General features: G+C 40.1%; 1 protein-coding gene across 4 annotated transcripts in view; it reads left to right on the plus strand.

Annotated features, from left to right (window-relative positions):
- Positions 1-26,577, plus strand: part of znf516 (zinc finger protein 516) — a 156,321-nt gene that overhangs the window by 63,005 nt on the left and 66,739 nt on the right. For all 4 annotated transcript variants that reach the window (XM_072570869.1, XM_072570870.1, XM_072570873.1 and 1 more), the window contains one exon: positions 20,657-22,715. In XM_072570869.1, the coding sequence (XP_072426970.1) occupies positions 20,777-22,715 (1,939 nt within the window). In that variant the 5' untranslated portion in view covers positions 20,657-20,776. The remainder of the gene's footprint in view (positions 1-20,656; positions 22,716-26,577) is intronic.

Below are 26,577 nucleotides of genomic sequence, written 5' to 3' on the forward strand. Positions count from 1 at the left end.
ACCAACCAACGCTACTGTCCGTGGCCAAACACTTTAACTCCCCCTCCCATTCCAATAAGGACATGCGGGTCCTGGGTCTTTTCATTCACCAACCCTAATCATCTGATGCCTGGAGGAAGAATGTCTCATCTTCTGCCTTGGGACCCTGCAACCCCATGGGATTAATGTGGATTTCACCAATTTTCTCATTTCCCCTCCCCTCACCTTATCCCAATCCCAAACCTCCAACTCAGCACCGCCCTCTAGACCTGAACATCTTCCTTCTCAACCTCCTCTATGATCTATCACCTTCCCCGCTCACCTTCATTTTACCTCTCACGTTCCCAGCTACCTTCCCCTCTCAGCCCCCCTCTCCCACAAGCCTCATTACTGATGAAGGGCTTATGCCTGAAATGTTGATTCTCCTGCTCCTTGGATGCTGTCTGGCCTGCTGTGCTTTTCCACCCCCACACTCTAGACTCTGATCTGCAGCATCTGCAGTCCTCACTTTCACCTCTACCCATAACACCCATGCTTTCTTCATGTCTGTCTGTTTATATATATGTATAGAGGGGGAGATTATAAAAAGATTAGAGTTTTTACACATCTATGATTCATAATTGTTTAGTTAGTTAGTCACCATGTTAAGTACAGAAACCTAATCTGTGCTTTCTGTCAAACTGCATCTGAAAGACAGGAAAATTGGGGATTTCTGCATTAGTTTTTAAAAATCTTTAACTTCTGTGATAACTCTGAAACTTTGGAAGAGTCTGGTGCAGACTTTATGGGCTGAATTGCCTCTTTCCGCACTGTAGGAATTTTATGATTCTATGGAATAGTGTGGTTTGATTTCCAGCTCACAATCCCACTCAGAAGTAACAATTAGTCAAAGGCTCACTGTACAAAGTAGTGAAGAATGATTACATGGAAATCACAGCAGAATAGCGAGAGTAGAAAGAAAGGTTCATTACATATAGCAAGATAGCAAGTTACAGTAAAGTAAGACTAGGTAAAGTAAGACATTGCAAGGCAAGGAATGCTGTAATTCCTTCAAGAGGTCTAAACCACATAATTACAGACCATAAAGATTAACAGGAGACTGGAGTAGATTACAAATTCACTGCCTTCTTCCAGAAATTACCACTTATGTGTATCAGCGGGCAGAGCCACACCAAATGTTCCTCAGTTTTCCCATTGTAGCCAACTGCCTTGTACAACAATACATATCAAATGCCCAGCATTGTAAAGGGATTTTATTAAAATAATAATGAACCTTATAGAATCATAGAACGATACAGCACAGATGGAAACTATGCCCCTGTTGGTACATCAAAGAAAGAGAAATGCTTATATTTAAATACAGTAATATCAAGATCACAGAATGTCTCAAGGCAATTTACAGCCAATACATTACTTACATTTTCATCACTGCTGTAATGTAGAAAATGCAGCAGCTAATTTGAACACAGCAAGCTCCCCCAAACAGCAATGTCATAATGACCTGTTCTTTGTGATGTTGAGTAAGGTGTAGATATTGGCCAGGATACCTGAGGGATCTGCCCTACTCTACTTCAAAATGGAATTGTTTACATCCATCTGACAGGACACCAGGGCATGGCTTCAGTGGCTCACATCCTCCAGTCAGTATCCCTTTCGCTGATGTTAAGCAGGCAAAATGTTACGTTTGTTATACACACACTCTCTCACAGACACTCACCGCCACCCCCCCCCCGCCCCCCACATACAAGCACACACACACACGTATGCACACACATCCAAGTGTCTGGGGTGAATTTGTACTTGGAGAATGACATTTTATTTTGCTAAAAAACTGCATGAATCCATGTTAGATTCTGTAAATCCCTTTTTTTGGAAATAAAATCAGTCTGAACATTGGGACACAGAGAGACAGACTTTAACCTCACACCTTCCATGCATTATCAGAGCTGCCATGGCACCTATTGTTAAAGTTCATTTGAGAACTTTAAAAAAAAGTTCTGGGACTTACATACGAAAGAACTGAAACCAGCATGGTCATTCTCAAAGATGAGACTTAACAAACAATGGAGGTCTTTTTCAATATCATTTCAGTTGCATCACACTTTTGCTATAAATTCTGTGTCTTACGATCTTATGCTCCACAACTATCTGATGAAGGAGCAGTGATTCGAAAGGTGGTGCTTCCAAATAAACCTGTTGGACTATAACCTAGTGTTGTGTGATTTTTAACTTTGTACACCCCAGTCTAACAACGGCTGCTCCAAATATTGTCATCTTCTACTGTTTTCTTTTACTGGCCAGTCTTCCAATGCATGATCCTCCCAAACTAAGTCAGTGCAAGAAATCTCAGAGGCAGCAGCAGAGAGAGTCCATGCAGAAACCATGCCTCCTTTTTAAAGCACGAGTTACTGCATTCTGGAAAGTAAGAGTCAAACTGTCATAGAACCTCCCAGTATATTAGTGTGAGTATGAATGAATGAGTGAATATATAGGTGTGGGTAAGGTGGGTGAGGTAAATGGATAAGGGTGGTACCTGTGTGAGGTGTCGCAGGGAGTTGTGGAGGGTGGCAGAGGATTGCTGGGGGTTTCTGGGGTATTTGGAGATGAAGGGTTAGGGTTTTGATTGTGGAGTCTGCTGAGGTTTGGAAAATTTGGTTGGTCATTTTGGAATTGGGAGGAGAGGGCTCAGAGGGTCAGTAGTTTGAAGCTACAGTTTGAGCAGTGCCACTCTCTGTAAAACACAGCTGACCAGGAGCCTTTCTGCTCTTAGCTCCTGCCGTTAGCACATTGCAATGATTTGCAGACTGATAATCAACCTGTTTGGCTGTGTTATGACGTGCAGTACAGCTTGGTAACCTCCATAGTCTTCCTGAGGACTTAACTCCCATTTCTATCTGTCATCAGTCCACTGGATCAAAATCTGAACTTCCAGGTACTTTAACCCAGGTCGGATTTGTGGAGCCTTGGGGTAATTGTCCCAACTCTGCTCCTGAACCCGAGATTGAAAACTCATGGATTGGTGAATCTGAAAAATTAAGTTTTGCTTATTAAAAAAGCAATAATTAAATCAACCTATTCGGACATATCATCACACATCTCAATGGCAGATAAGACTGAAATTCAGAACTTCTAGTTTATAGGTAAGCACATAAGATCCCCTCAGACTTAAAAAGTTGTTGACTCTAATTTTTTGACTATCCTGGTACAATCTTACAGGAATTATAGAATAGGACTGCACCAGCGATGTCAGTGCCAATTTTCTTTGAAGCTGCAAAGGGGTAGAAGGGGACAATTCAGGTGCAGAGAAAATAATTATGTTCATTTGATTAGAAATAAATTATGAATGAAGAATAGCGAGAGGATAGGAGGGAGGAAAGAAACATTTTAAAACGTAAAGCTGTGTTTCAAGGACAAAATTTTATACTTTAGCATAATGTTTACATTATTGCTGACAACTGTATTTCTGCAGTATGTAGGCATATTTGAGCATCACAGCATTTTGGTGTGAAGTGGAAACATTTGATTGTCTGATCATGGGGAACCTCTTGGTCACCTCATTCAGCACATTGGGAATATAAACCTGTGTTCTGTGGATCATGCCTTCCCAGTAGATATTTATAGTAAAGTTTGTTCAACCATTTGCCAATTTCTTGCAAAATAGCCACAAATATGAGAAGAATCGTGTCTTGACACAGTGAACTCACTGCCTGAAAAATGTGGTGGAAACAGCTTTAATAGTAACTTTCAAAAGGAAATTGAATACATACTTGTAAAGATTCCCAAACTATCGGGAAAAGTACTGGGGATTTGGAGTAACTAAATAGCTCTTTCAAAGGGCCATCATTGGGATGATGGGGCAAGTAGCTTTCTTCAATGCTGTTTGATACATTGGTTGACTGTTGTTGATAAAAATATTGAAAATCAGGCTGTAGTATTGTTGGGTACAGAAGTTATGATAGAAGATTGATTTGTGTGATCAACTTTAGCACAAATCTAAATTTGCTGAAGTTGCAGCAAATTTAGCACAAGGACTGGGTCTACTTCGAGGAAACTGTTTAGTTGAAGACACAATCACAAGACAGATCGACATTGCCCTCTGTTAGTCTTGTCTTAGCGGGTCATAGTCTTGCTTGAGTATCTTGAGTCAGATACTTGTGAGTAAAGATGTCAGAGACTTGAGAAGAGAAACTGAGCTGAGATTGCCAATGCAGTATAGAGAGAGTTGGAATTGCCATCTCTTGAGTGTTAAACTGAGGTCTTACTTGCTGTCTTTAGCCGGGTGGAAAAGATTCAATTTCTCAATATTTGGAAGAGTAAGGGAAATCTCCTGAGTCCTGCCCACTAGTAATGCTGCAACCAACATCACTAAAACTGATCAAATGTCTATTATTCCCAATGGTGTTGTGGAAACTTGCTGTGTACAAGCTGTCTTGACTGTGACTTTGTTCTTTTATTTTCTATGTAGATAGCCCCAGAGCTAAATAACAGAGGCCAAATATAATTGTTTCAAGATCAGTTAACAATGAATCTGCTTTGGCCACTAATTCCAGACCCATAATAGTGGATGTGATGTCATTTCAGTTTCAATTGAAAAGTGAACACAAATGGTCAAAGCTGGTTTTATGTAACAGCTTGACTTTATTTATGTTGAAAAAGTGTCTTGATCTGAACAGTACCTCAGAGAAATCAAATTTAGGTTACCCTGTCCTGCACCATTTTCATGACTGTCTCATTTAGTTAGAGTTCTTTTCTTCTGCATTTTTTGAATATTGCCTTCTGAGGAATGGAGAGTGGAAGTATGCGGCTTCTATGCATTGCAGATTCCACAGGCATTCCTTGTTGGTTTCAGTGCATCAGTTGTAGTCCAGTTTCAAGTGGAAATCTTGAGCAGTAAATTGCGATCATAGTCTGCTATGATTTTAAAATAGGTCTTTCCTGGCTTTTTTGAAAAGAGCCTATAGATGGTTATCAAAAAGGAATGCATGTTTTCTAAATGTGATCTGTTTCATTTTTAGAATGCATTTTAGGTTGTTTACGCGTGGTTATTCCCTTGCATTGGTTTGACATGTTATCCTATGAAATTGAAATTGAAATTTCCTACGCCATTTATCAAACAAATAAAATTTCCATTACATCAGAATAACTTTTGATTGATTTTCATCCTGCTTGAAAGGCAATGCATAACTACAACAGATAATTGCATTCTACCATATTCCATGTTTAAACTTTAAAACATATCTAGGGACTGAGTGAGACAGGGGTGAAAGTAAGACATTTGCTATACAGTCACAGCACACATTTGATTAATTTGTGTGTTTTGATCCTCTGTTTCAAATTGGCTTTGGTTGCTGAACCTTGCAAGTCCAGTTGAATCTAATAAATCAATAATTGTGATGAAATTTTCCCATCTGTTCCCTTTGTCGGTTCCATGCACAACCTTAGAACTCAATGTTTTCATTTCCTGCTGTTCCTGTGATCCACATAATTGTGAATAGCGAAACTAGAGCTGATTTGTGCTCAGTTTGGCAAAGGGCCCCACCTGAAGAGGTAAGCCTTTGATAACAATAAAACAAGTATAGGTTCAAACAGTTTCTACAGATATTTTGCAAATAAAGCTTTAATTGAAGAGTATCAAAGTTTTTGGTAGATTGTTAATGAATATATGTTAAATATGTAGCATGTATTTAAATATCATGTTTGAAATTATTTTACTAAGAATGCGAAAAGATCTTTAATTCATTGTTTTCATGCTTTTCACTTACAATTGTTATGGTTTTGATTGGAGGTAGTTCCTTTTTTGCATTTCTTCATATGTGCATGGGTTAGAAGAAATAATATAGCTTGTTCATAATAGTTTATTGATTTCTTTTCTGAGAATAGCATATCCCCAAGGTTTTGTCATGAGTGCTATTCTACATTTCAATATAGTGAATGCACTTCATGCCATCAATCAGGACTTGGCTGTATTGAAAATGAGCTTTTAGCTTGTGATCGTGTGTTTCAAGAGGAAGTCATATTTTTGGCTTCAGAATTTCTTGTCCCATTTACAGCACTATTCTGACATATGCTATTCCTTCAGTTCTCAAGATTTGGAATGTAAAGGGAGAGAGAGATATTTATAGAACTAGATTAAAATCATGTTTCAATGTTTTGATGTTTTGTTGGCAATGGATTTCAATAGGAATTTATTGCAGCACTGAGAAAGCCGTAAAAATAAAACTTAAAAAAGATGTTTGCAATCTGGAAAACTGCACATGAAATCAAAAAAAATCTCAATTCTATTTCGTTTTGTGTGGCCTTTTCTATAAATCTGCATTGTTCCCCTCTGCTGTTTAAATGGCAGGAATTTGCTACTTAACACTAACTCAAGTTCAGTGAGTACTTGTGTCCATTTGGGAATCATTGTCTACAGAATATGCTGAATTAGGATTTATGAGCGTCACACAAATTATCTTTGATTGTGGTCACTCTTACTTTGCGAACAATTTGTGCCAACCACGATACCAAAAATAAAATGAAAAAGTAATCTGTCTGCTTTTCGGATTGGTTAAGGAAGGAATATTGGTCAGGGCTTTTCTTCAAATTGTGCTGTTGACCAGCTCCACCTCAGCATCACTGGTATAGACAGGGATACATCCCCCATTTCGCTTCATGAAGTCGGTGACCAGCTCCTTCATTTTGCTAACATTGAGGGAGAGATTGTTGTCTTTACACCATGCCACTAAGCTCTCTATCTCTTTCCTGTACTCTGTCTCGACCCAATATGGCGGCGTCATCGGCAAATTTGTAAATTGAGTTAGAGCTGAATTTGGCCACATGAGTGCACAAGTATAGTAAGGGGCTGAGAACACTATCTTGAGGGGTACCAGTGTTGAGGATTATCATGGCGATGTTGTCTATCCTTACTGATTGTGGTCTGCTGGTCAGGACTGCATGTTCTCCCCATGTTCAGGTGCTCTGGTTTTCTCCCACAGTCCAAAGATGTGCAGGTTGGGTGGAGTGGCTGTGCCAAAAATTTCCCCGTAGGTCCAGGTTAGGTGGGTTAGCCATGGTAAAAACCCCATGTAGGGTTAGAGGGTGGGTCTGGTTGGGATGCCCTTCAGAGGGTCTGTGCACACTTAATGAGCCAAATGGCTTCTTTTTGCACTGTAGGGATTCTATGATTCTTAGATTTGGAGTGGGGTTTGAATCCACTTGTTTAGATTTTGACATTATCAGCTAATTTATGATAAAATAGAATATTGGCCTTTGCTCATTGAGCAGAGAGTTGCAAACAGTAAGCGAAGAGAATAGCCTAGGTCTCTGATCACAGCCAAGAGGTAGAGAGCCAACCATCGTAAATTACCAGGTAGAGTATTAAATCTCAATCATTTAATTGCTACCCACATTTAACATTTACATGAAGCATACAGTTAAGAAATAAGTTAATCAGCCCAACTAATCTGTGCTGGTATCTATGCACCACATGAGCTTCCTACCACTTTAACTCATCTAATCATATAATCTTCAACTTCTATTCTTTTTCGTCATGTATATAGATGTGCATCTATGCTATTCTGACTACCCTGTAAATGTATCCATCCTCGTCATCTGAACTACTCCACGTGATAGCATGTTTCACTTTCTCCCCATACTCTAGGTAAAGATCTCCTCCTCAGTTCATGACTGGATTTATCAGTGACTGTTTCTTGTGTGGTAAGATTGATATCACTACAAAACAGAAAGAGGTGGAGTTAACAGTTGAGCAACAGGTCAAATGCGAGTCAAAAATCAAGCATTCATTTAGCATAAACTTTATCTCTAAGGAACAACAGTTCAAAATTATGTTCAATTTCAGAGTAAACTAGGAACTGATCCCATTTTACTGTCTATGAGGTAAAGCAAACTGCAGTGTAAAGTCTGGGGAAGATTTAGAATGATGTTGCATCTTTACCATATGCAGGTGCAATACTGTTATTCAGAAATAGGCCTTAACATGCACAATAATGTTTGCAACATGGTGCTTTACCCGAAGAAAACAAACACCATTTTATGTAAGGTAGAGTTCAGCTGAGGAGATTCTTCCTCAATTCTCTGCAGTAAAGCAGATCTGACACAGAACATATTCACCTCCACCACATGTAGGACAAGCAGGCCACTCCTGAATCCATCCCAGCTAAAACAGGGACTAAATCTCATGCTGTTGGTACCAATCTGACTGTACGTCTGTCGAGTTGAGTTGCTGTAGCAACATGCACTTTTGCACACTTATACTTGTGTATGGTGTAACCAGGAGCCGTGGATAGTAATAGTAGAACCTAGTTTTATTTCCATCACTTGGAGAAAAGAACAGTTACGCCAGTTGCTTGTTAAAGCAACAGGAACGAAAAGCAATGCAAACTGGGAAAACATGAAGGTGTTAAATTAAGTTAAAAGGACCTATTTCAGATTTATCCCAATTCTTCATTCTTGCAGCTTCTATGCCTGAAATAGGGAGTTGGTTAGCTCATTGGCTGGATAGATGGTTTACAAGGCAGAGTAGCACAAACAGGGTAGGTTCAATTCCTGCCCTGACTGAGATTACCATGAAGGATTCTCATCCTCAACCCCTCCCCTCACCTGAGGCATAGTGATGCTCAGGTGAAACGACCATCAGTTAATCCCTCTTTAATGAGAGAAGCTTTTTATCCCTGAACTGTGGAAGAGCAGAGGATCAAATTCAATCTGGGTCAGGGCACAAATCTTGGGGCTGGCTATAGGCTTCCAAGTAATAGGCTTTTGTGAATAAAGAGTGTGTGCAGCAATCCCACGTGAGTATAAAGCATGGCCCTTAATGATTGTTTCAAGCCAAACACTTTCACCTCGATGTCAGGCTTTTGTCTGGACAAGTACAGCTCAAAATCTAAGCTGATATCCTCCTGATGTAATGTGGAAGTACTACACTCCTGAAGATGCTATTTTTTAGCAGAGATGTGAACCCAAGACCCCTCTCCACCTCTGGTGGTTGTAGAAAATCCTGTTTTGAAAAAGAGCAGTGATTTTGTTCCAGGGTTTAGGAAAATCTGTACGTGTCAAACAGCATCACAAAAATCATCACTGGTCATTATCATGTTGCTGTTTGTGGGACCATACTTTGCGTAAATTTGATGCCACATTTCACACACTACAATAATGACTGGACTTCAAGACTGCCCTGGAATGTATCGAGGTTGCAAAAAATGCACTGCATAACTGCAAGCCTTTTTTTCAATCTCCATTTTTGTTTAGTACAGAATATAACCCCTTTATTGTTTTGTGTATATGAACGTGTGTCTATAATCTCATATGTGTGCACCACCTGATGTTCATATTTTCATCTTATTGTGAATGTTGTGGGATGCTCATGTGAGTCGGTACTCACATTAACTTGCACTTGACAAGAGTGTTCGATTCTCTGGTGCTTTATGCTTTTCCAAAAATGTTTCTTCCCCCTCCAAAAATAATTCTGTCTGGAATGCTGAAGTATCCCAGCCGTGTGCAGGTTCCAAAAGCAAACGAGCACATGCCTACCCTGTATTTACTAAAGGTCCTTTTTAAATGATGGCCCTTTGTTCTCCCTCTGTCTTCAGTACTGACATGATGAAAGTTTGAATTTTTCAAAGAGGCTGGACCTTTACAAAAATATCTGTTTTCAGGTCAGAAAACACTCCATGGTCTAAATGTTATGTTGGAGAATGTCAGGATTTCCTGGATTTAAGGATGTATCTTTAAAATATTTCAGTTTTTTTTGTTAATTCAAGGAGAGCATTTTACATTTGGATTATCCTAATTTGGGAATAACGATTTACCTCACATATAATAGATCAGTGTTTTATCTTTCCTTTTTGCTGAACAGACAGATTCTTGGACACTGCAGACTAACATAATAGCTATTGTTCCACTATTTATGTATTCTGAATAGTGTATTGATTGGTTACTTTCCTATGTTTGTCTGAATTCCTTAATCTGTAGAGACACACGACTAGTTTGTAACTGAGATAGTGGACTGCCACTAACAATAGTCAGAAATCTCTTAAACTAATCACCAAGGAGACATACAATATCTGCATAAATACAGTGTTGCTGCTCATTTTGCACGAGTTTTCAAGCCACTCTTGAACTCTTCAATTCCCAATACAAGATACACAGTCTGTCTTTGAATGTCGACAGAAGAAAACACATCTATAAACCCATGCCTAGTCTGCCAAATATTCCAGCGCTATATATGTTGAAAGAGGAACTCTGGAGTGCATGTATTTTCAAATGTTGTTACACACCTCTGGAGAAGGTGAGACTTGAACCTGTGACCTCTGTCTCAGAAGTAGGGACACTATCACCGTGTCACCCTTAAAGCTTGCATTTACAGATACCTTATAATCTATTTGTTCAGATTACACACCTCTGGAGCAGATAGGACTTGAACACAGGCCTCCTAATTTAGAGGTAAGGACATTACCACTGTAGCATAAGTGTCCCCAGGATGCTGGAATATGTTGAGCACTTCTCAGCAGCTGGCAGCTATCTATCTCAAAAGTCTGCCGTTGCTTGAGGAGACCCTATACCAGCTAGGTTGTCCCAACGCAGACTTTGAGAAACTATGGCATTCAGTATGTGACAACAAAGACCTCCACAGGCCAACAAACATCTAATATTCAGAACATCTGTCATCACTGCACTCCTGTCCAATGGTGACATCTGGTCTGTGTATTAGCAACACATAAGAGCTTTCAAGAAATGCCTTTGACTCCTGCAATGTCTTTGTCACATTCTCTGCATTCGATTGGATGGTTGTTAGAAAATGCTACTGTCCTTCTTGAAGTCTGATGTACACGTATTTAGGCAAAACTGTAAAATCGGTTTCAGTAGACTGATATCATGTCCAGATAATGAAAATCATCAGCTCTTGTTTTACCATTTCTAAATTGCCAAATTTCCAGGGCAAGACAAAGTAAATACTACAAAGGCAGTTTGAAGCTCTATTTGTTCGTGGTATTAATAACTGGGAGAAATTTGTTACCAGTTGTTCAGGATGTCACCAACTTGTCCATTAAGCTGCATTATACTTTGAATCATAACTTTTTACTGATGAGGCATGTCAGTGGCAGAGAAGGAAAGAAATGGAAACAAATTCTGCACTCTAGTGCCACCAGCTTATGGGACCTGTTGCCCCTTGTGACCAAAGATCTACCGGCCCACCCTGAGCAGACATCATCCTTGAATCAGAAAACAACCACCGATGAAAACATACCTTGATTTTAATATTCCCATTCTTCAGTGTAATTCCCTCCCTAATCTTGCCCATTCTCATCTATATAAACTCATAAACTCCTCCAGTTCCACCAGCCTCTGAGATTGAGCAGTTGTTTAATTCTGGTCTTTTGTGGAGCCACAGGTTTTTTTTTGCTGCGTCATTGGCCACTGTGCCTTCAGCTGCCTGGGTGCTAAATTCCAGAATTTGTTCCTGCTCCTTACTTCACTACCTTTTAAGATGCTCCTTAAAATTTACCACTTTAACTGAGCTGTTGGTCACCTCTCTGACTATCGCCTCAAATGGCTCAATATCAAATCTATAGTTGTAGCATGCTTGTGAAGTGTCATGGGATATATAAACATTCAAATTGTTGTACGAATGCAAGTTGTTGCTGTTGTTCAGGATACTGTTTTGGTCAAACATAGAGCTGAGAGAAAGAAAATACTATCTTGGGGACTGTGAACATTGTCAAGCACAAATATGTCACTATTTGGAAGAAAAAACAGGTTAATTTCTCCTGTGTTCTAGCCAATATTTATATCTTAGCCAGCATCGCCACTGATGCTCAGTAGCAGCGGTGCGTACTATCTACAAGACGCACTGAAGAAATTCTCGAAAGATCCTTAGACAGCACTTCTCAAACCCATGACTACTCCATCCAGAAGGACAAGGGCTGCAGTTATGGAACACCACCACCTGCAAGTTGGTTCCGAGCCAATCACCATCCTGACTTGGAAATATATCGCTGTGTCAAAATCCTGGAACTCCCTCCCTTGTGAGTCAACCTACAGCATGTGGACTACAGCAGTTCAAGAAAGCAGCTGACCACCACCACTTTTGAGGGCAACTGGAGATAGGCAGTAAATGCTGACCGGCCAGTGATGCCCATGTCCTACAAGTGAATAAAATGAAACATAATGAGACTATATACACAACATCATTGGTAGCTGTGTCTTCAGCTGTCTGGGCCTTGCATTCTAGAATACCTTCCCTTCAACACTCTTTTTCATTTTTCTTCTTTAACATACTCCTTAAAATGTCCCTCTTTGACCAAGTATTTTGTTATCTGCCCTCAGTGCCATACTTCGTCTCCTGTAAAGTACCTTACAACATTTCATTACAGTACGTTATTAAAATAGAAGTTGTTTTTGTGAAAGGTACTAGAAAAATTAAACTGTTTCTTCTCTAATTAAATAACTAGTAAAAGAATAAAACACTTCAAGGAACAAAGTCTCTATATACCAATCCCTTATCCATCTTTTCTGTTCATACCTATCTCAGTTAAATGTGTAACATATGTTATTGAATTGCAAAAATCATGATTTATTAATTTAAGTCTTGCATGGCCTAACTATATATAACCAAAGTGTGAAATCCTTTTTGCAAGAGTTTTGTACAAACAAGAGAGTCATCCGGTAACCAATTCAGAATCTCGGTCTGTGGCTTTTCAGCAAGTGATCTTACCCAAATAGGGTGGGAATGCTCAAGCTTAGTGATTTTTGTTTTGGTGATGAACAATTAGCCATGTTTTATTGGAATTGTATTTAGATGAATAATTAGCTTTTCAAGATCTCAGTGTTGCACTGCAATTTGTTCATTGCAATGAAGCAAATTACATTAGTAAGCTACGACTGCCATATGCATAGTACAGCTTCCAGGAGAAAAGGACTGAGTCCAGAACTGGAAACAGTACTCCAGCTAAGGCTGAACCAATGTTTTATACAATTTCAGCCTAACTTCCTTGTGTTTATACTCTCTTAATAAACCACAGGATACTGTATGCTTTATTAATCGAAGAATGTCTATAGTGGAGGTAGAGGCCATTCGGTCTGTTGAAACTACACTGACTCTCCACAGAACATCACACCCAGACCCACTGCCCTCTGATCCATGGTTACCCCCATTTCCCATGGCCAATCCACCCACCCTGCACATCTTTGGACTGTGGGAGGAAACTGGTGTGCCTGTGGAAACCCACACAGACACAAGGAGAATGTGCAAACTCTGCACAGACCCAAGTCAACCAAGGCTGGAATTGAACCTGGGTCCCTGGTAATTTGAGACAATAATGCTAATCACTATGCTATCAACCATTCACCAACAACTCTCTTAATCCATCCTGTTACCTCCAATGACATATGTACATATACCTTTAACACTATGTCTTTGATTTGACCTTGCTGCTCATGGTCTTCCTACCATAATTGAATGGCTTCACGTTTCTCCAGACTGAACTTTATCTGTCACCTGTCCACCCATTTCATCAACTTGTCTATGTCCTTTTTTTGTACTTGGACTCCCTGAGTGAACTGTAACACACATCATTTCCTGTATTTCTGATTATCAGAGAATGGGGATGGTGAAAAATGTGGAGTATGGAAATGAAAAAGGTTGTCCTTTTGTGCCAGAGTTAATCTGTGGAATGAACAGGATTGTCTTGATGAAGCAGGCAGGTAGAAAAGCTGTTCGTGGGAGGACCTCAGGAGACACCATGGTTTGACATAACTGAATTTTGAACACTCAAACCCATTTCTGCTCTGACTTTTGCAGATTTGTACTTTGTTCAGGGTTACTGAAATGTGATCGCTAAATTAAATAACTGTACAAGATATTTGGCTGCGTTCCTCTGTGAGTCTTTATGAATTTTCTCATACACTTTGATGCTGTTTACCTTATTAAGAATACACCCTGCCATCATCTGCTATTTTGTGCTTAGCAGCAGTGGAAGTGTTTGGGGCCAAATCTTCTGGGGTTCATGCCATATTTTAATCATATTTAAAATCCAGCTCCACACCACTTTCAGGAGCTGAGTTGCACAATTTCAAGGAAACATTTCAGAATGTGATTCCTTTCATTAAATAGCTTCACAAGCAATTTTAATTATTTTGCGGCTATCTGGTGCAGAATTGAACTTGTATGCTTAAACCAGTATTTACCTCCAAGTGAATGGCTTGTTACATCCTTTAGGAAATTGTCTGCTAATGATTTAAAGGTTCAAGAGGTGTAGAAAAAGCCTCTTGTTTTTGGCCAAATCCTGATCACTATTGACTGGGTGACTAAAAAAACACTTCTGCTCAATTAGTTTCCAGCCAAAAGGCTTTAATTTATCAGCAGCGGCTTGAGAATATAATCACATAGAGGTATGCTGGTATTTAAGGAAGTAAAGCTAATTCGGTAATAGCAGCCTGTAAGGTTACACTGGCCTATTACTTTGGAGGAAAACAAACCACATGTTTTTGTCAGCTAACTTAATTTTAATGTTTTATGATATGGTTCTAGTACCTCTTGGAGTTGGCGGAGTTTGGGAGTTAGAAGAGTTAGGGGACATGGAGCGAGATTATATAAAGAACCTATTGATCAATTGCAAGCCATGACAAAAAAGGGCTTGACATATATTTTCTCAAATGCCATTTCTTACCATGTGTATGATATTAAGTTGAATATAGGATAAATACATGAGAACGGGTTATACAAACAGTGCTAGTGCTGCCAGCTTTGTTTTATGCTTTTTAGTACATCTGAACTCATAATGATCATGTTGCATATTTCAGCACCATAAATAAAGGGACTTTATTTCCATGTGGAATCAATTAGCAGCTCAAGGATTGGCTTCTCTTTTGCTCTGGACGATGTCCAGATTGGATGTTTATGTTGTAATCTTGTGATCATATAGCTTTTGCTTACCATGCAGGACAGTCTTCAAGTGCGGTTACTTTAGGTAATGTGACTTCCACCGTTGATGTAATATCCTATGTTCCTTCAAGGAATGCATATATTTTTTTTTAGGAAACTATTCTGAATGACTTTTAAGAGAAAATAATGACTCTGTACTATATCTTTTATCCTGTATATTGTTCTTGATCTGTATCGTGCTAAGTGTTTTATTTTAAGTTGCTTAATACTGATCTTAAGGCAGAAAGCAAGGTATGCATTTATAATTTACTAACTGAAGCAGCACTTCTATAACTACATAGTTCCTGTGAGGGATGCAAGAATGACCTAAGGTGACTTCCTTTAATTTCCTATCCCCCTTTCTGATAACATGTCATAGAAGCCCTCTTCTGGCTTAGGGATATAATTGGATGGGGTGTTAAATGAGCATCTGATCACAACCCACTACACAGTATAAAAGAAGTAACAAACAGACCCAAATTCCAGTCTTCCCAAAGTACCTACTTAGGGAGAGTTCGCTCTAGTCATTATATATTGTTCGATGTCACCACAGCCTTAGTGGGTTCATTAGCATTTCCTTCCTTATTCTCTGGCTTTCTTCAAAACACGCTCAGTCTACATCTGAATGTAGTCCACCCAATTGACTTCTCTTCTGGTTTTGTCCTTAATATTTGCTTAAGTTGTTGCCAGGGCAAGGCTGTTGGGTTTCATTTCCAATTGGCTATTTTTCTCTCACTACCTGTAGTTTGCAATGCATTTGATTGCTGAACTCCTACTATTGATCTAATCCACTTATAGGCCTTTGTATCTATCCAGTTATTTATTATGAATGTTGTAGATGAACATAGTTTAAAAATGATGTGGAGAAGCCGGTTTTGGACTGGGGTGGACAAAGTTTAAAAATCACACAACACCAGGTTATAGTCCAACAGGTTTATTTGGAAGCACTAGCTTTCTGAGTGCTGCTCCTTCATCAGGTAGCTGTGGAGCAGGACCAGAAGACACAGAATTTGTAGAAAACGATTACAATGTCATACAACTGAAATGATATACTGAACAAACCTAGATTACTGTTAGCTCTTTCACCTTTTAGAATGGGTTGCAGGTTTCGGTTTATTAATATGTAAATCGCAGAACTTTAAGTCACATCTCGAGATCTCAGTTCAGACATCTCAGCTTAGACAATATTTGCTGAGTTACATGAGTACCTGCCACATATATGGTACACCACCCACCGTGTTACGCGGCAAGTACTCATGTGACTCGGCCAATGTTGTCTATCTCATATGCTGCAGGCAAGGATGCCCCAAGGCATAGTACATTGGTGAGACCAAGCAGACACTGCGGCAACAGATGAATGGACACCGCGCAACAATTGCCAGACAGGGGGTGTTCCCTCCCAATTGGGGAACATCTCAGCAGTAAGAGACACTCGACCTCCGATCTTCGGGTGACCATCCTCCAAGGCTGATTTTGGGATACACAGCCATGCAGAATGGCCAAGCTGAAGCTGATAGCCAAGTTCGGTACACATGAGAATGGCTTCATCCAGGATCTTGGGTTCATTGTCACTCTACAGGTGACCCCAATACACTAATCACTCTCTCTCTCTCTCACTCACACACTCACGCAGACCTCTCATACACATGCTCTCTCTCATACACACACACAAAACCACCCCTCACACACACACACCCTCTCACAAGCTCATCACACTCACACACACACTTTACCAAGCATGTACGCATGCAAACACACACTGTCTCACGCGCACTCATACGCTTGCACTCACTCTCTCTCTCTCTCTCCACACGGACGCATGTATGAGGTGAATTTGCATTTGCAGATACATTCTATTTTGCTCAAAAGGTGCACAATCTGCAGGCAGTCAATTCATGTAACATTTTATAAATTCCACTTTGGAAATAGAACGAGTCTGACTCAAGTTTGAGATACAGACAGACTCTAGCCTCACACCTTTAATGCATTGTCTGAGCTGTGATGTCATTTTAAAAAATAAAACCTTAAGTTATGTCGAGAATGTGACTTAAAAGGAGTTCTGCGATTTGCATAATAATAGACTGAAACCTGCAACCCATTCTAAAAGGTGAAAGACTTAAACAGAAATCTAGGCTTGTTCAATGTATCATTTCAGTTGCATGACACTGTAATTGTTTGCTGTGTCCTATGATCCTGTTCCACAGCTACCTGATGAAGGAGCAGTTCTCCGAAAGCTAGTGCTTCCAAATAAATCTGTTGGACTATAACTTGGGTTGTGTGATTTTTAACATAGTTTAAAAAGACTAATGTCATCAAATGCTTCAGTATTGCTTGTACTTTAGAGGCACATCTGTAGAATGCAACTAGCGTTGAATACAGTAGATGAGAAATTTAGACACAATTTGTCAAAATTTGCTGGAATAACTTTGGAGGTCAAGAGATTTCACTGAACTTTCTCTTGTCTTTTTTTACATTTAGCTGTTAAACTCTCAGGGACTATTGAATATGGAGAGAGTCCATGACAATGTTAGTCGTGTTGAGTTGTTGAATTAAACATCTTTCTTGCAGAGGTTATTGAGTGACCTCTCATCTCCAATTCCCCAGCCCCCAGATTCTCACCATTGGATTCCTGCCACATAAGTCCTCATTGCTGCAGTCAAAAATATTGAACAATCTCTTCATTACTTCATTGGATGAACTCTGACTTTCTAGTGGTCCTTTTCCCCTATATGTCTCCCACTTTTTTTTACAGGATAAAACAAATAAACTGAGATACAGAGGAATCTCTATATCCTCATACCAGAATTACAAGTTAATATTTAGATGCAGCCAGTGATTTGGAAGTGAAATAGAATATTGTTGTTTATTGCAAGGAATTGAGTCTAAAAGTAAGGAGACTTTGCTTCTGCTGTACTGGGAAATGGTGAAAGTACTATGTAGAGTTTTGATTACCTTAATAAAGAAAAGATATAATTGCAATAGAAGCAGTTCAGAAAAGGTACACGAGGACTGATTCCTAGGATGAGCAGGTTATCTTGCAAGGAAAGGTTTGACAAGTTGATCCTATATCCATTGGAGTTTGGAGAATGAAAAATAACCTTACTGAAACATCAGATCCTGAGGAGATATGATATCATAATCTGAAAGTATGATTTCATTTATGGGAGAGATTAGAACACTGTGTGGCGGCACGGTGGCTTAGTGGTTAGCACTGCTGCTTCACTGCACCAGGGTCCCAGGTTCAGTTCCAGCCTCGGGCAGCTATCTGTGTGGAGTTTACACATTCTCCCTGTGTCTGTGTGGGTTTTCTCCGGGTGCTCTGGTTACCTCTCACAGTCCAAAGATGTGCAGGTTAGGTGAATTGGCCATGCTAAATTGCCCATAGTGCTAGGTGCTAGTCAGAGGGAAATGGGTCTGGATGGGTTACTCTTCAGAGGGGCAGTGTGGGTTGGTTGGACTGAAGGACCTGTTTCAGCATTGTCGAGAATCTAATCTAATCAAACTAAGCTCACATATTAAAAATAAGATGTCTCCCGATGGAGATGGCAAGAATTGTTTTTTTCTCTCAGAGGATTGTAAGTCTCTGGAATTCAGTTCCACAGAGTATAGTAGAGGAAAAGACATTAAATATTTTTAAAGCAGAGGCTAATTGAGGCTTGACTACCAAATGACTCAAAGCGTGTTGAAGTTGGCAATAAAGTGGAGGTGAGGTCATAGACTTATTGCATGGTGGAACAGTCTCAAGGGCTGAATAGCTTACTTCTGCTCCTAATTCATATATTCATGTGTTGATAGCTGCTGAAAGTAAATGCACTTTTGTGAGTTGTCCCAACAGTTTTATCCTGGCTTTTTCTTGCAACAGTGAAATTAAATCTTTCATTCCTGGGTTAGGAGCCTCCAAGGCAATGCTGGGGACTGTCGGCAAAGTTACCACTGAGCCTCTAGTTGAATCTTACCCCATGAGGAGTGGAATATTAGTTCTCCCAGGTTTATTCTCTGCCAGTCCCTTGAACTGAGAAGGATGCTTGCCACAGAGAATATCCCTTAGTAAGAACCTGTGCGTGGAGTCTTTTAAAGTCAGGAGGCTATGGCGTTGCAGCTACCACACGCGTTCAAACTGACAGCAACTGTGCCTCTCTTACTGCCTGCTATAGGCATATTGGAAACATGCGCAGGTTGATGATTAACTTTCATGACTGTTTATGAACCCACCTTCCATGGTCATCAAGTCCAACTGGCCTGTTTTTGTATTGTAAACACTTTTTACTGTGGTCAGATTGTAAATGTAAGTAAATGAACATGTTATAAAAATTTTTTTTGTAAATGTGGGAAGGCAGGAATTCCATAAATTTACTTGTTGCTTTCCCCAACAATGGAAATCTGTGAAACAAGAAGCAGTAATTGTACAATTGCTGCAAACATGCTTTTTTCTAATAGTTGGTTCGGCTGCTTTAATTTGCCTGGTTTCTTGTATATTTTGTTTTCAAGTATTATTCACACTTTAGCCACTCTTCCTTTCCCACCAATGGTACTGATTGTTTAAAAGAACATAACAAATAGGAGCAGGAGTAGCTCATTTGAGCCTGCTCCATCATTCAATAAGATTCTGGACCTAGGTACCTTGTACCTAAGATGATGTCGAAAGTGGCATAAACATTTCACTGTACTCATTTATGTACATGGGACAATAAAGCTAATTCAGTTCAATTCTATCCAATTCTTCCTGTACTATTTCTGTATCACTGAATTCCCTTAGTGTCCAAGCATCCATTGGGGCCAAGATTGTGGTGCTGGAAAAGCACAGCAGGTCTTGCAGCATCCGAGGGCTGGAAAAATTGACGTTTCGGGCAAAAGCCCTTCATCATGAATCTCCAGCATCTGCAGTACTCACTTTCGCCTAAGCATCCATTGGTGTCTACCTTAAACATACTCAACAGTTGAAAACCCACCGCTCTCTGGAGAAAGAATATCAAGGACTTACAACCTCAAGGTGAAAAAAAATCTCTCCAATCTCAGTCCCGACTGGCCAATCCCTGTGATTAGACTGTGATTCCAGCCGGGGGAAACACTTTCTCAGTATCTAACCTTGTCAAGGCGCTGAACGTTTTCAATGATTCAATTAGATCTCCTCTTGTTCCTCTAAACTGCAGGGAGTATATATCTAAACTACTCAATCATTGCCATAGGATCATCAGGTCCTGTCCATCTCAGAATCAATCTAGTGAATATTCTTTGCAGTCCTGTATCCTTCCTGAGGTAAAGTGACCAAAACTTAGCTAGCAGTACAGATGTGGTCTCCCTAATACTGTGTGCAATTGTAGCTGACTTTTTTTATTCATACTCCAATCGCTTTTTGCCAAAACTAACATGTCATTTTCCTTCTTAATTGCCTGCTGTACTAACATGGTAACTTACTGTGATTGCTGAGTATTGTGTTACAAACTCTAGCAGATCATCTAAGCATCGACACAGGGAATGGCAGAAGGCTCGGTTGGTGATGGACAGGGCCATAACAATCCAAGGGTGATCGTGTTTTATTGATGTCCACATGAAAGCTCTCCCAATAATTGATCACTATCAGCAGGAAACCTGGCCCAAATTTCCTCCTCATTGCTTGTTTCCTAAATATTTCTTCTTCTTAATATATTGCATTTTACATATTGTCCAAGTAATATAAGCACAGAACTTTGGTAAGAATTTTGTGAAACCATGTTCAGTGATGATGCTTGAAATCTTTTTTGCTCTTTTCAATTTTAGGCTTTGACACCATCTTTGAATGACAGATTCAACTGATGAGTCCACTTGCTGAAGAAACAGAACCTTTTGCCAACTTTGACAACTGAGTACATCTCTATTGATGGGACTCGAAGGAGTTAAATGGTGTTGTTGATAAGATCAATGGGTTCGCAGGAACAAACCGGGGAGGAAGAGCCTTGCCAAATGGCTATGATGGCGCCCCCAAGCAGGCGTTTGAGGAACAGGCCAGTTGTGAAGGATCAAAAAGAGAATGTAGATACAGAGCTTCGGGAAGACAGAGAGGCAGAAAACTTTAGCGGATTACATCATGCCCAATGCAATGGGGATGACGGAGATGAGAAGAAGGCTGAAAAATTTACTTGCCGCATTTGTGAAAAGAGCTTCACTTTCCTTAGTGTGCTGTCAGTTCACATGCGAACCCATACTGGTGAAAAGCCTTACAAGTGTCCATATTGTGACCACAGAGCTTCTCAGAAAGGGAATCTTAAAATACACATCCGGACTCACAAAATCAGAGACTTGAGTGAGGGGAACAAAACAAATTTGAGAGAGCAACAGCCCAATGAGTTCAATGCTTTGGAGAGTGTTAATATTCCCACCAGCTCTGCACAGAGCACCTCATCTCGCAGCCTGGCACAGAATGGATTAACAAAGGCGGAGAATGGCAAGATTGTTCTAAGGCGGCTTAAGAAAGAGAAGGAAGTTCCGCTAAATGCCAGTGAGAGTGCCTTCGCATTCCAATGTTCATGCTGTAAAGGAAGGTTTGAGAAGCAGGACCAATTGGATCAGCATGTACAACTACTGCACAAGTCATACAAATGCAAACTATGTGAGTATGTCACGCTAAGAGACGACGAATTGCTTAGCCATATAGAAAAAGTTCACATTACCGTGGAGAAGCCAAATAATGAAGGTGAGAGTGACAGGGTCGAACAACCAGCCAGTGAGTTCGTGTGCGAAACATGCCATCAGACCTTCAACCAGTCCTGGTTTTTAAAGGCCCACATGAAGAAACATAATGGCTCCTTTGAATATAGTTGTCATGTCTGTGGACGCAAGTTCAAGGAACGCTGGTTCCTCAAGAACCACATGAAGGTGCATGCCACGAGGAGCAGAAACAGAAACAAAGTCAGTAGAGCTGACTCTGAGGGTTTAGTCACCATTAACGATGTGGTACAAGAAGACAGAATGAGCATTACATGCTCACAGTATCAAATCTGTATGAAATGTGGTTACTTGTTCCCAAGCAGAGAAAGCTTAAAAGAACACGAGAAGTTGCACATTAGAACATTTGAGGAGTGCACTGAAGAACGGGTAAAGACTGTAAGGGAGGCAGTGATGAATGGCACCACCAAAAACTGCACAAAGGACAGTTTCCTCAGGTCTCTGAACTTGAGACCATCTAAGTCAGTGGATACTTTTACAAGTCGCTTGTTTGCTAAGGGCATTGCTGAACTGGACCCTGTGAGTAGCTATCAAGCTTGGCAGTTGGTCACAAAGGGAAAAGTCGTAGAACTCACTGGGTCGGACAAAGGTGTTCCAGAGGCAGATATCATGTGTGATAAAGAAAAGGGAGCATACACTTTCACTGATACTGAGAAGCGCAAACGGGAACAAGACACTCATAACAGCAGCTGTCCAAAGAAACGCAATAGGACAAATAGTACACAAGAGAAAGAGAGTCAATTAGCCAGCTCTGGGGAAAGCAACAATGGCGCAGATATCAGACCCACATTACGTCATGGGAAGAGATCTTCACAGAATAAAAGTACAGAGTGTTTGGAATGTGGGAAAGCATTCCGGACCTATCATCAGGTGGTGCTGCATTCCAGAGTGCATAGAAAGAACAGGGGTAGATGCGAAGGTGGACAGGTTGGCCAGGATGTAAAGCCTGGTTCCACAAGTGAAGCAGACTCAACTTCCACCAGCCGGCCCAGTACTCCGGGCTCGACTTCAGCCCCAGAAGATGCACCGGGGCTGGAAGGGGAAGACGTCAACAGCTCTGAAGAGGGTATAGAGATGCAATCAGTTATTGATGCACAGGCACAATCAGAAAGAGGTAAGCAACTACCAGTGGAGTCCCAGTGGGTTATTGATGGGTGTTTGTACATCCTATTGGAAAGGGTACATTCATCTACCATTAGAAGAAAGTATGCTTGGGTTAAAGTGGTGTTCTGATAGGACTTCTCATCTGATCAGTTACAATCCATTTCATTTCTATCTGGCCTCTCACTTAGCACCCTGGATGTAATTGAGCTCAGCAAAAACTTGCTGTCCATTTTCTAGCTCACATCCAGTCCTGTTCAACAAATGCCCCTGTGAATGCAGAATCAAGTAACACTTCCCCTTTAAAGTTTCCATCCTTTTTTGCAAATCCTTCTATGGCCTTTTCAGGCTCTATCTCCATAACTCCATGCAGTTCCACAACCCTCTGATTAGAGACAAAAAAAAACTGCAGATGCTGGAATCCAAAGTAGACAAACAGGAGGCTGGAAGAACACAGCAAGCCAGGCAGCATCAGGAGGTGGGGAAGTCAACGTTTTGGGTGCTCATCTTTCTTCAGTCCTGAGAAAGGGTTAAAACCCGAAACATTGACTTCTCTACCCTCTGATGCTGCCTGGCCTGCTGTGTTCTTCCAAGCCTCCTGTTTGTCCACAACACTCTGAGATTTCTGTACTCTTCAAGTTCTAGCATTTTGAACATGCCTGATTTTCTTGCTCTAACCATATGCCCTCAGCTGTATAGGTCTCTAGGTACTAGAGTTTCTTTCCTATAGCTCTGTTGGCTTTGTTTTTAAGATGACCCTTTAAATGTACTCCTGTGACCATCTGCCCTGATGGTTTCTTTATGTTTCAGTGGAAAGAGAAGAGGACAGAAGAGGCAGATGCAGCTGAATGACCAGTCCCAGTCTAGCTGACAGAGAAATTCATGAGCTCCTGAACTTATTTTTAAATGTCAGGGTAAAGAAGACCAAAGAATATAGGTTAAGAAGTCAGATTATGGTGGAGAAGATAGGGTCCATCCTTGCATTAGAGGACTCTAATGAAATAATGCATGACTGAATTTCTAAATTTGCAGACAATACAAAACTTGTGAGGGTAACAATTCTAAGGAGGACTGTAGTAAATTTCTGGAGGACATGACTAACTCTGTAGAATGTGATAATAATTGGCAAATTCATTTCAATTTTGCTATGTGTGAGGTATTATTATACCTTGGTAACAAAATCAAAGATCACATGATATTTGGAAAATAGGGGATTTGAAATGGAATTGAAGACCCATTGGGATTGGGGGTACAAATTCACAAAATCATGAAAAGGAGTGAAACGGGTTAGTAAGACTATCAGGAAAAAAAAGCACTATTTCTAGAAGAATAGAATTGAGAAGTAGAGGAGTTATGCTAAACTTGTGCAGAACCTTGGATGAACGCTTGGAATATAGTATAGTTGTGTTCAATGTAATGTGAAAATCAATATAGAGACACTGCAGTGGGTGGATAATGATTTACTAGAATGTAACCAGAACTCTGACGTTATAAGTATCTTGAAATGATATTATTACAATCTGCAAGCATGCAGCTGGATCAGAGTGGGCAAAATTAGTTGCCTATCCACCCTAATCTACCTAATCTAAATGAAATGGATTTTACACCTACCCGATCACATTAGTTGCATCTAAAAGTTTAGGTCATGCACTTTGGCAGGAGGAACAGAAGAGCTAAATATTACTTGGAGTCAGAGTAGTCTGCATTACAGAAAAAGTTTTGCTATTTTATCTCATGCTGACAAATCTTCTCCACCACCCTTTCCATCTTGCTTGTCCTTTTGAAAGGATTCCCCTGAATATTTAGATTCCAGCTTTGATCACTTTGCAACCATTTCTCCATAAGATTATACACATATTAAATTGTATTTGTGCCATTAACATATTTATTTTCTTCCGAATCCAACGTGCATTTAAGAGCTACTAATTTTGCATTTTAGCCATTTTTCCCCTTTCATCCTATTTTTTATTTATGCTTGTACACTCTGTTCCTTCCTGTCTCAGTCTGGCTATCATTATTGAAATAGTTGCCTTGCAATGCTGCTATAAAAAAAAACTATTTTAATCAATGTGTACAGTCATATTGTAGAGCATTGGGACTTGACCCCAGGGCTTCTGGCCCTGTTTGCTTTGTAGCGTTTGTATCCCCTCTTCAGAATTGTCTTTCCCTCTAATCAGTTTAAAGTTCTCATTACAGCACTAGTTATTAGTCGCAAGGACACTAGTCCTAGCACAGTCCAAGCGAAACCTGACCCATTCTGGGCTCCCTTCTGCCCAGAACTGTTGCCAGTGCTCCATGAATTGAAGCACATTCCTCCCACATTGATCTTAAAGCCAAAAATTCATAATGTACCAAAAAATAAATCACCCAATCTCCCCTCTGGTTCTTCTGGCAATCATCTTTAATTTGTGTTCACCGGTTACCGATTCTCCTGTCAGTGGTAACAGTTTCTCCTTATTTATTCTATCAAAACCCTTCATTTATCAAACTGATTCATGTCCAGAACAATTTAGAGAAGCAGCATGGCACAGTGCAGTAGTGATCGTGACAAGTTGGGCATCATTTAGAACATATTATTGCATTTCCTTTCTAATCTTCTTCATTGTGACATAAAACATGATGACAGTTTGCAACATGAAGGTACATGAAAAGTAAGTGCACTGCACTTTGTCAATAAATATATTCACAAAGGTTACAGGCGCTGATGTGTCATTAACAAGCTGAGTTACAAAAGCAAATGTTAAAATCTAGCTGCTTGTAACACATCTGTCCGTTATCGTTTGCTGTTATTAACGTCTGGGGTTTAGTCCATGCTTTTTTCAGCAGTGCAATCAAACATTCAAATTTAACTCTGATTTTTTCATAAATCATTACTTCAGTCAAATTCAGATACTGTAATATTGCAGAAGCGCATTTTCAGTTCTGATGAGGGCCAATGAATTAAATGCAGTGTAATATATCACTCAGTTCTCCGTCCCCACCCATACTAGTGTATATCATTGTAGAGTGACTATTATCACTGTACTAATCTAATTTCTAAATCTCAATATCAGCCTAATAAGATGTATTAATACAGCTTTGACATGAATCCATTCTTGCTGAATTTATAAAACTCCTTGAATTCTTAAAAGGGAAGTTTCTGCTACAGCAATTGGAATTGAGCTGATTTTAGATGAAGAGTGAACAAATTGACAATTGGGGGAAAGATATTGCCAAACAGTACTGTAGATTAAAGAAAGAATTTGCATTTGAATAGCACCTTCCATATCCCAATGTGTCTTACCACCAATGAAGTATGTTTGCAGTTTGTTCTCTGATGTAATGCAGGGACAGTGACAGCCAATAAGCGCACAGCAAGTTCTCACAAATAGCAATCTGTTGTGTGTGATTGGCTGCCACATTTCTCAAAGTGATTGCACCTTAAGACCTTTAGGCATAGAAGCAAAAGTAGACCATTCAACCCATATGGTCGTTCAATGAGATCATGGCTGATCTGATAATCCTCAATTCCACTCTTCTGCTTTATCCTAATAACTCTTAATTATCTTAATGATGAGAACTCTTTGTATCTTAGCCTTGAAAAGCTTATCAACCCTCTTTGATAAATAATTCCACAGATTCACCACCCTGTAAGAGAAGAAATTCCTCCTCATCTTGGGGCGGCACCATGGCTCAGTAGTCAGCACTGTTGCTTCATAACGCCAGGGACCCGGGTTTGATTCCACCCTCAGGCAACTGTCTGTGTGGAGTTTGCACTATCTCCCCATGTCTGCGTGGCTTTCTTTCTGCTGACCAAAGATGTGCAGATTGAGTGGATTGGCCATGGAAGATTGCCCCATAGTGTTGAGGGATGTGCAGGGTGGATGAATTCGTCA

Source organism: Chiloscyllium punctatum, chromosome 5, assembly GCF_047496795.1.
Source record: "Chiloscyllium punctatum isolate Juve2018m chromosome 5, sChiPun1.3, whole genome shotgun sequence".
NCBI classification, from domain to species: Eukaryota; Metazoa; Chordata; class Chondrichthyes; order Orectolobiformes; family Hemiscylliidae; genus Chiloscyllium; species Chiloscyllium punctatum.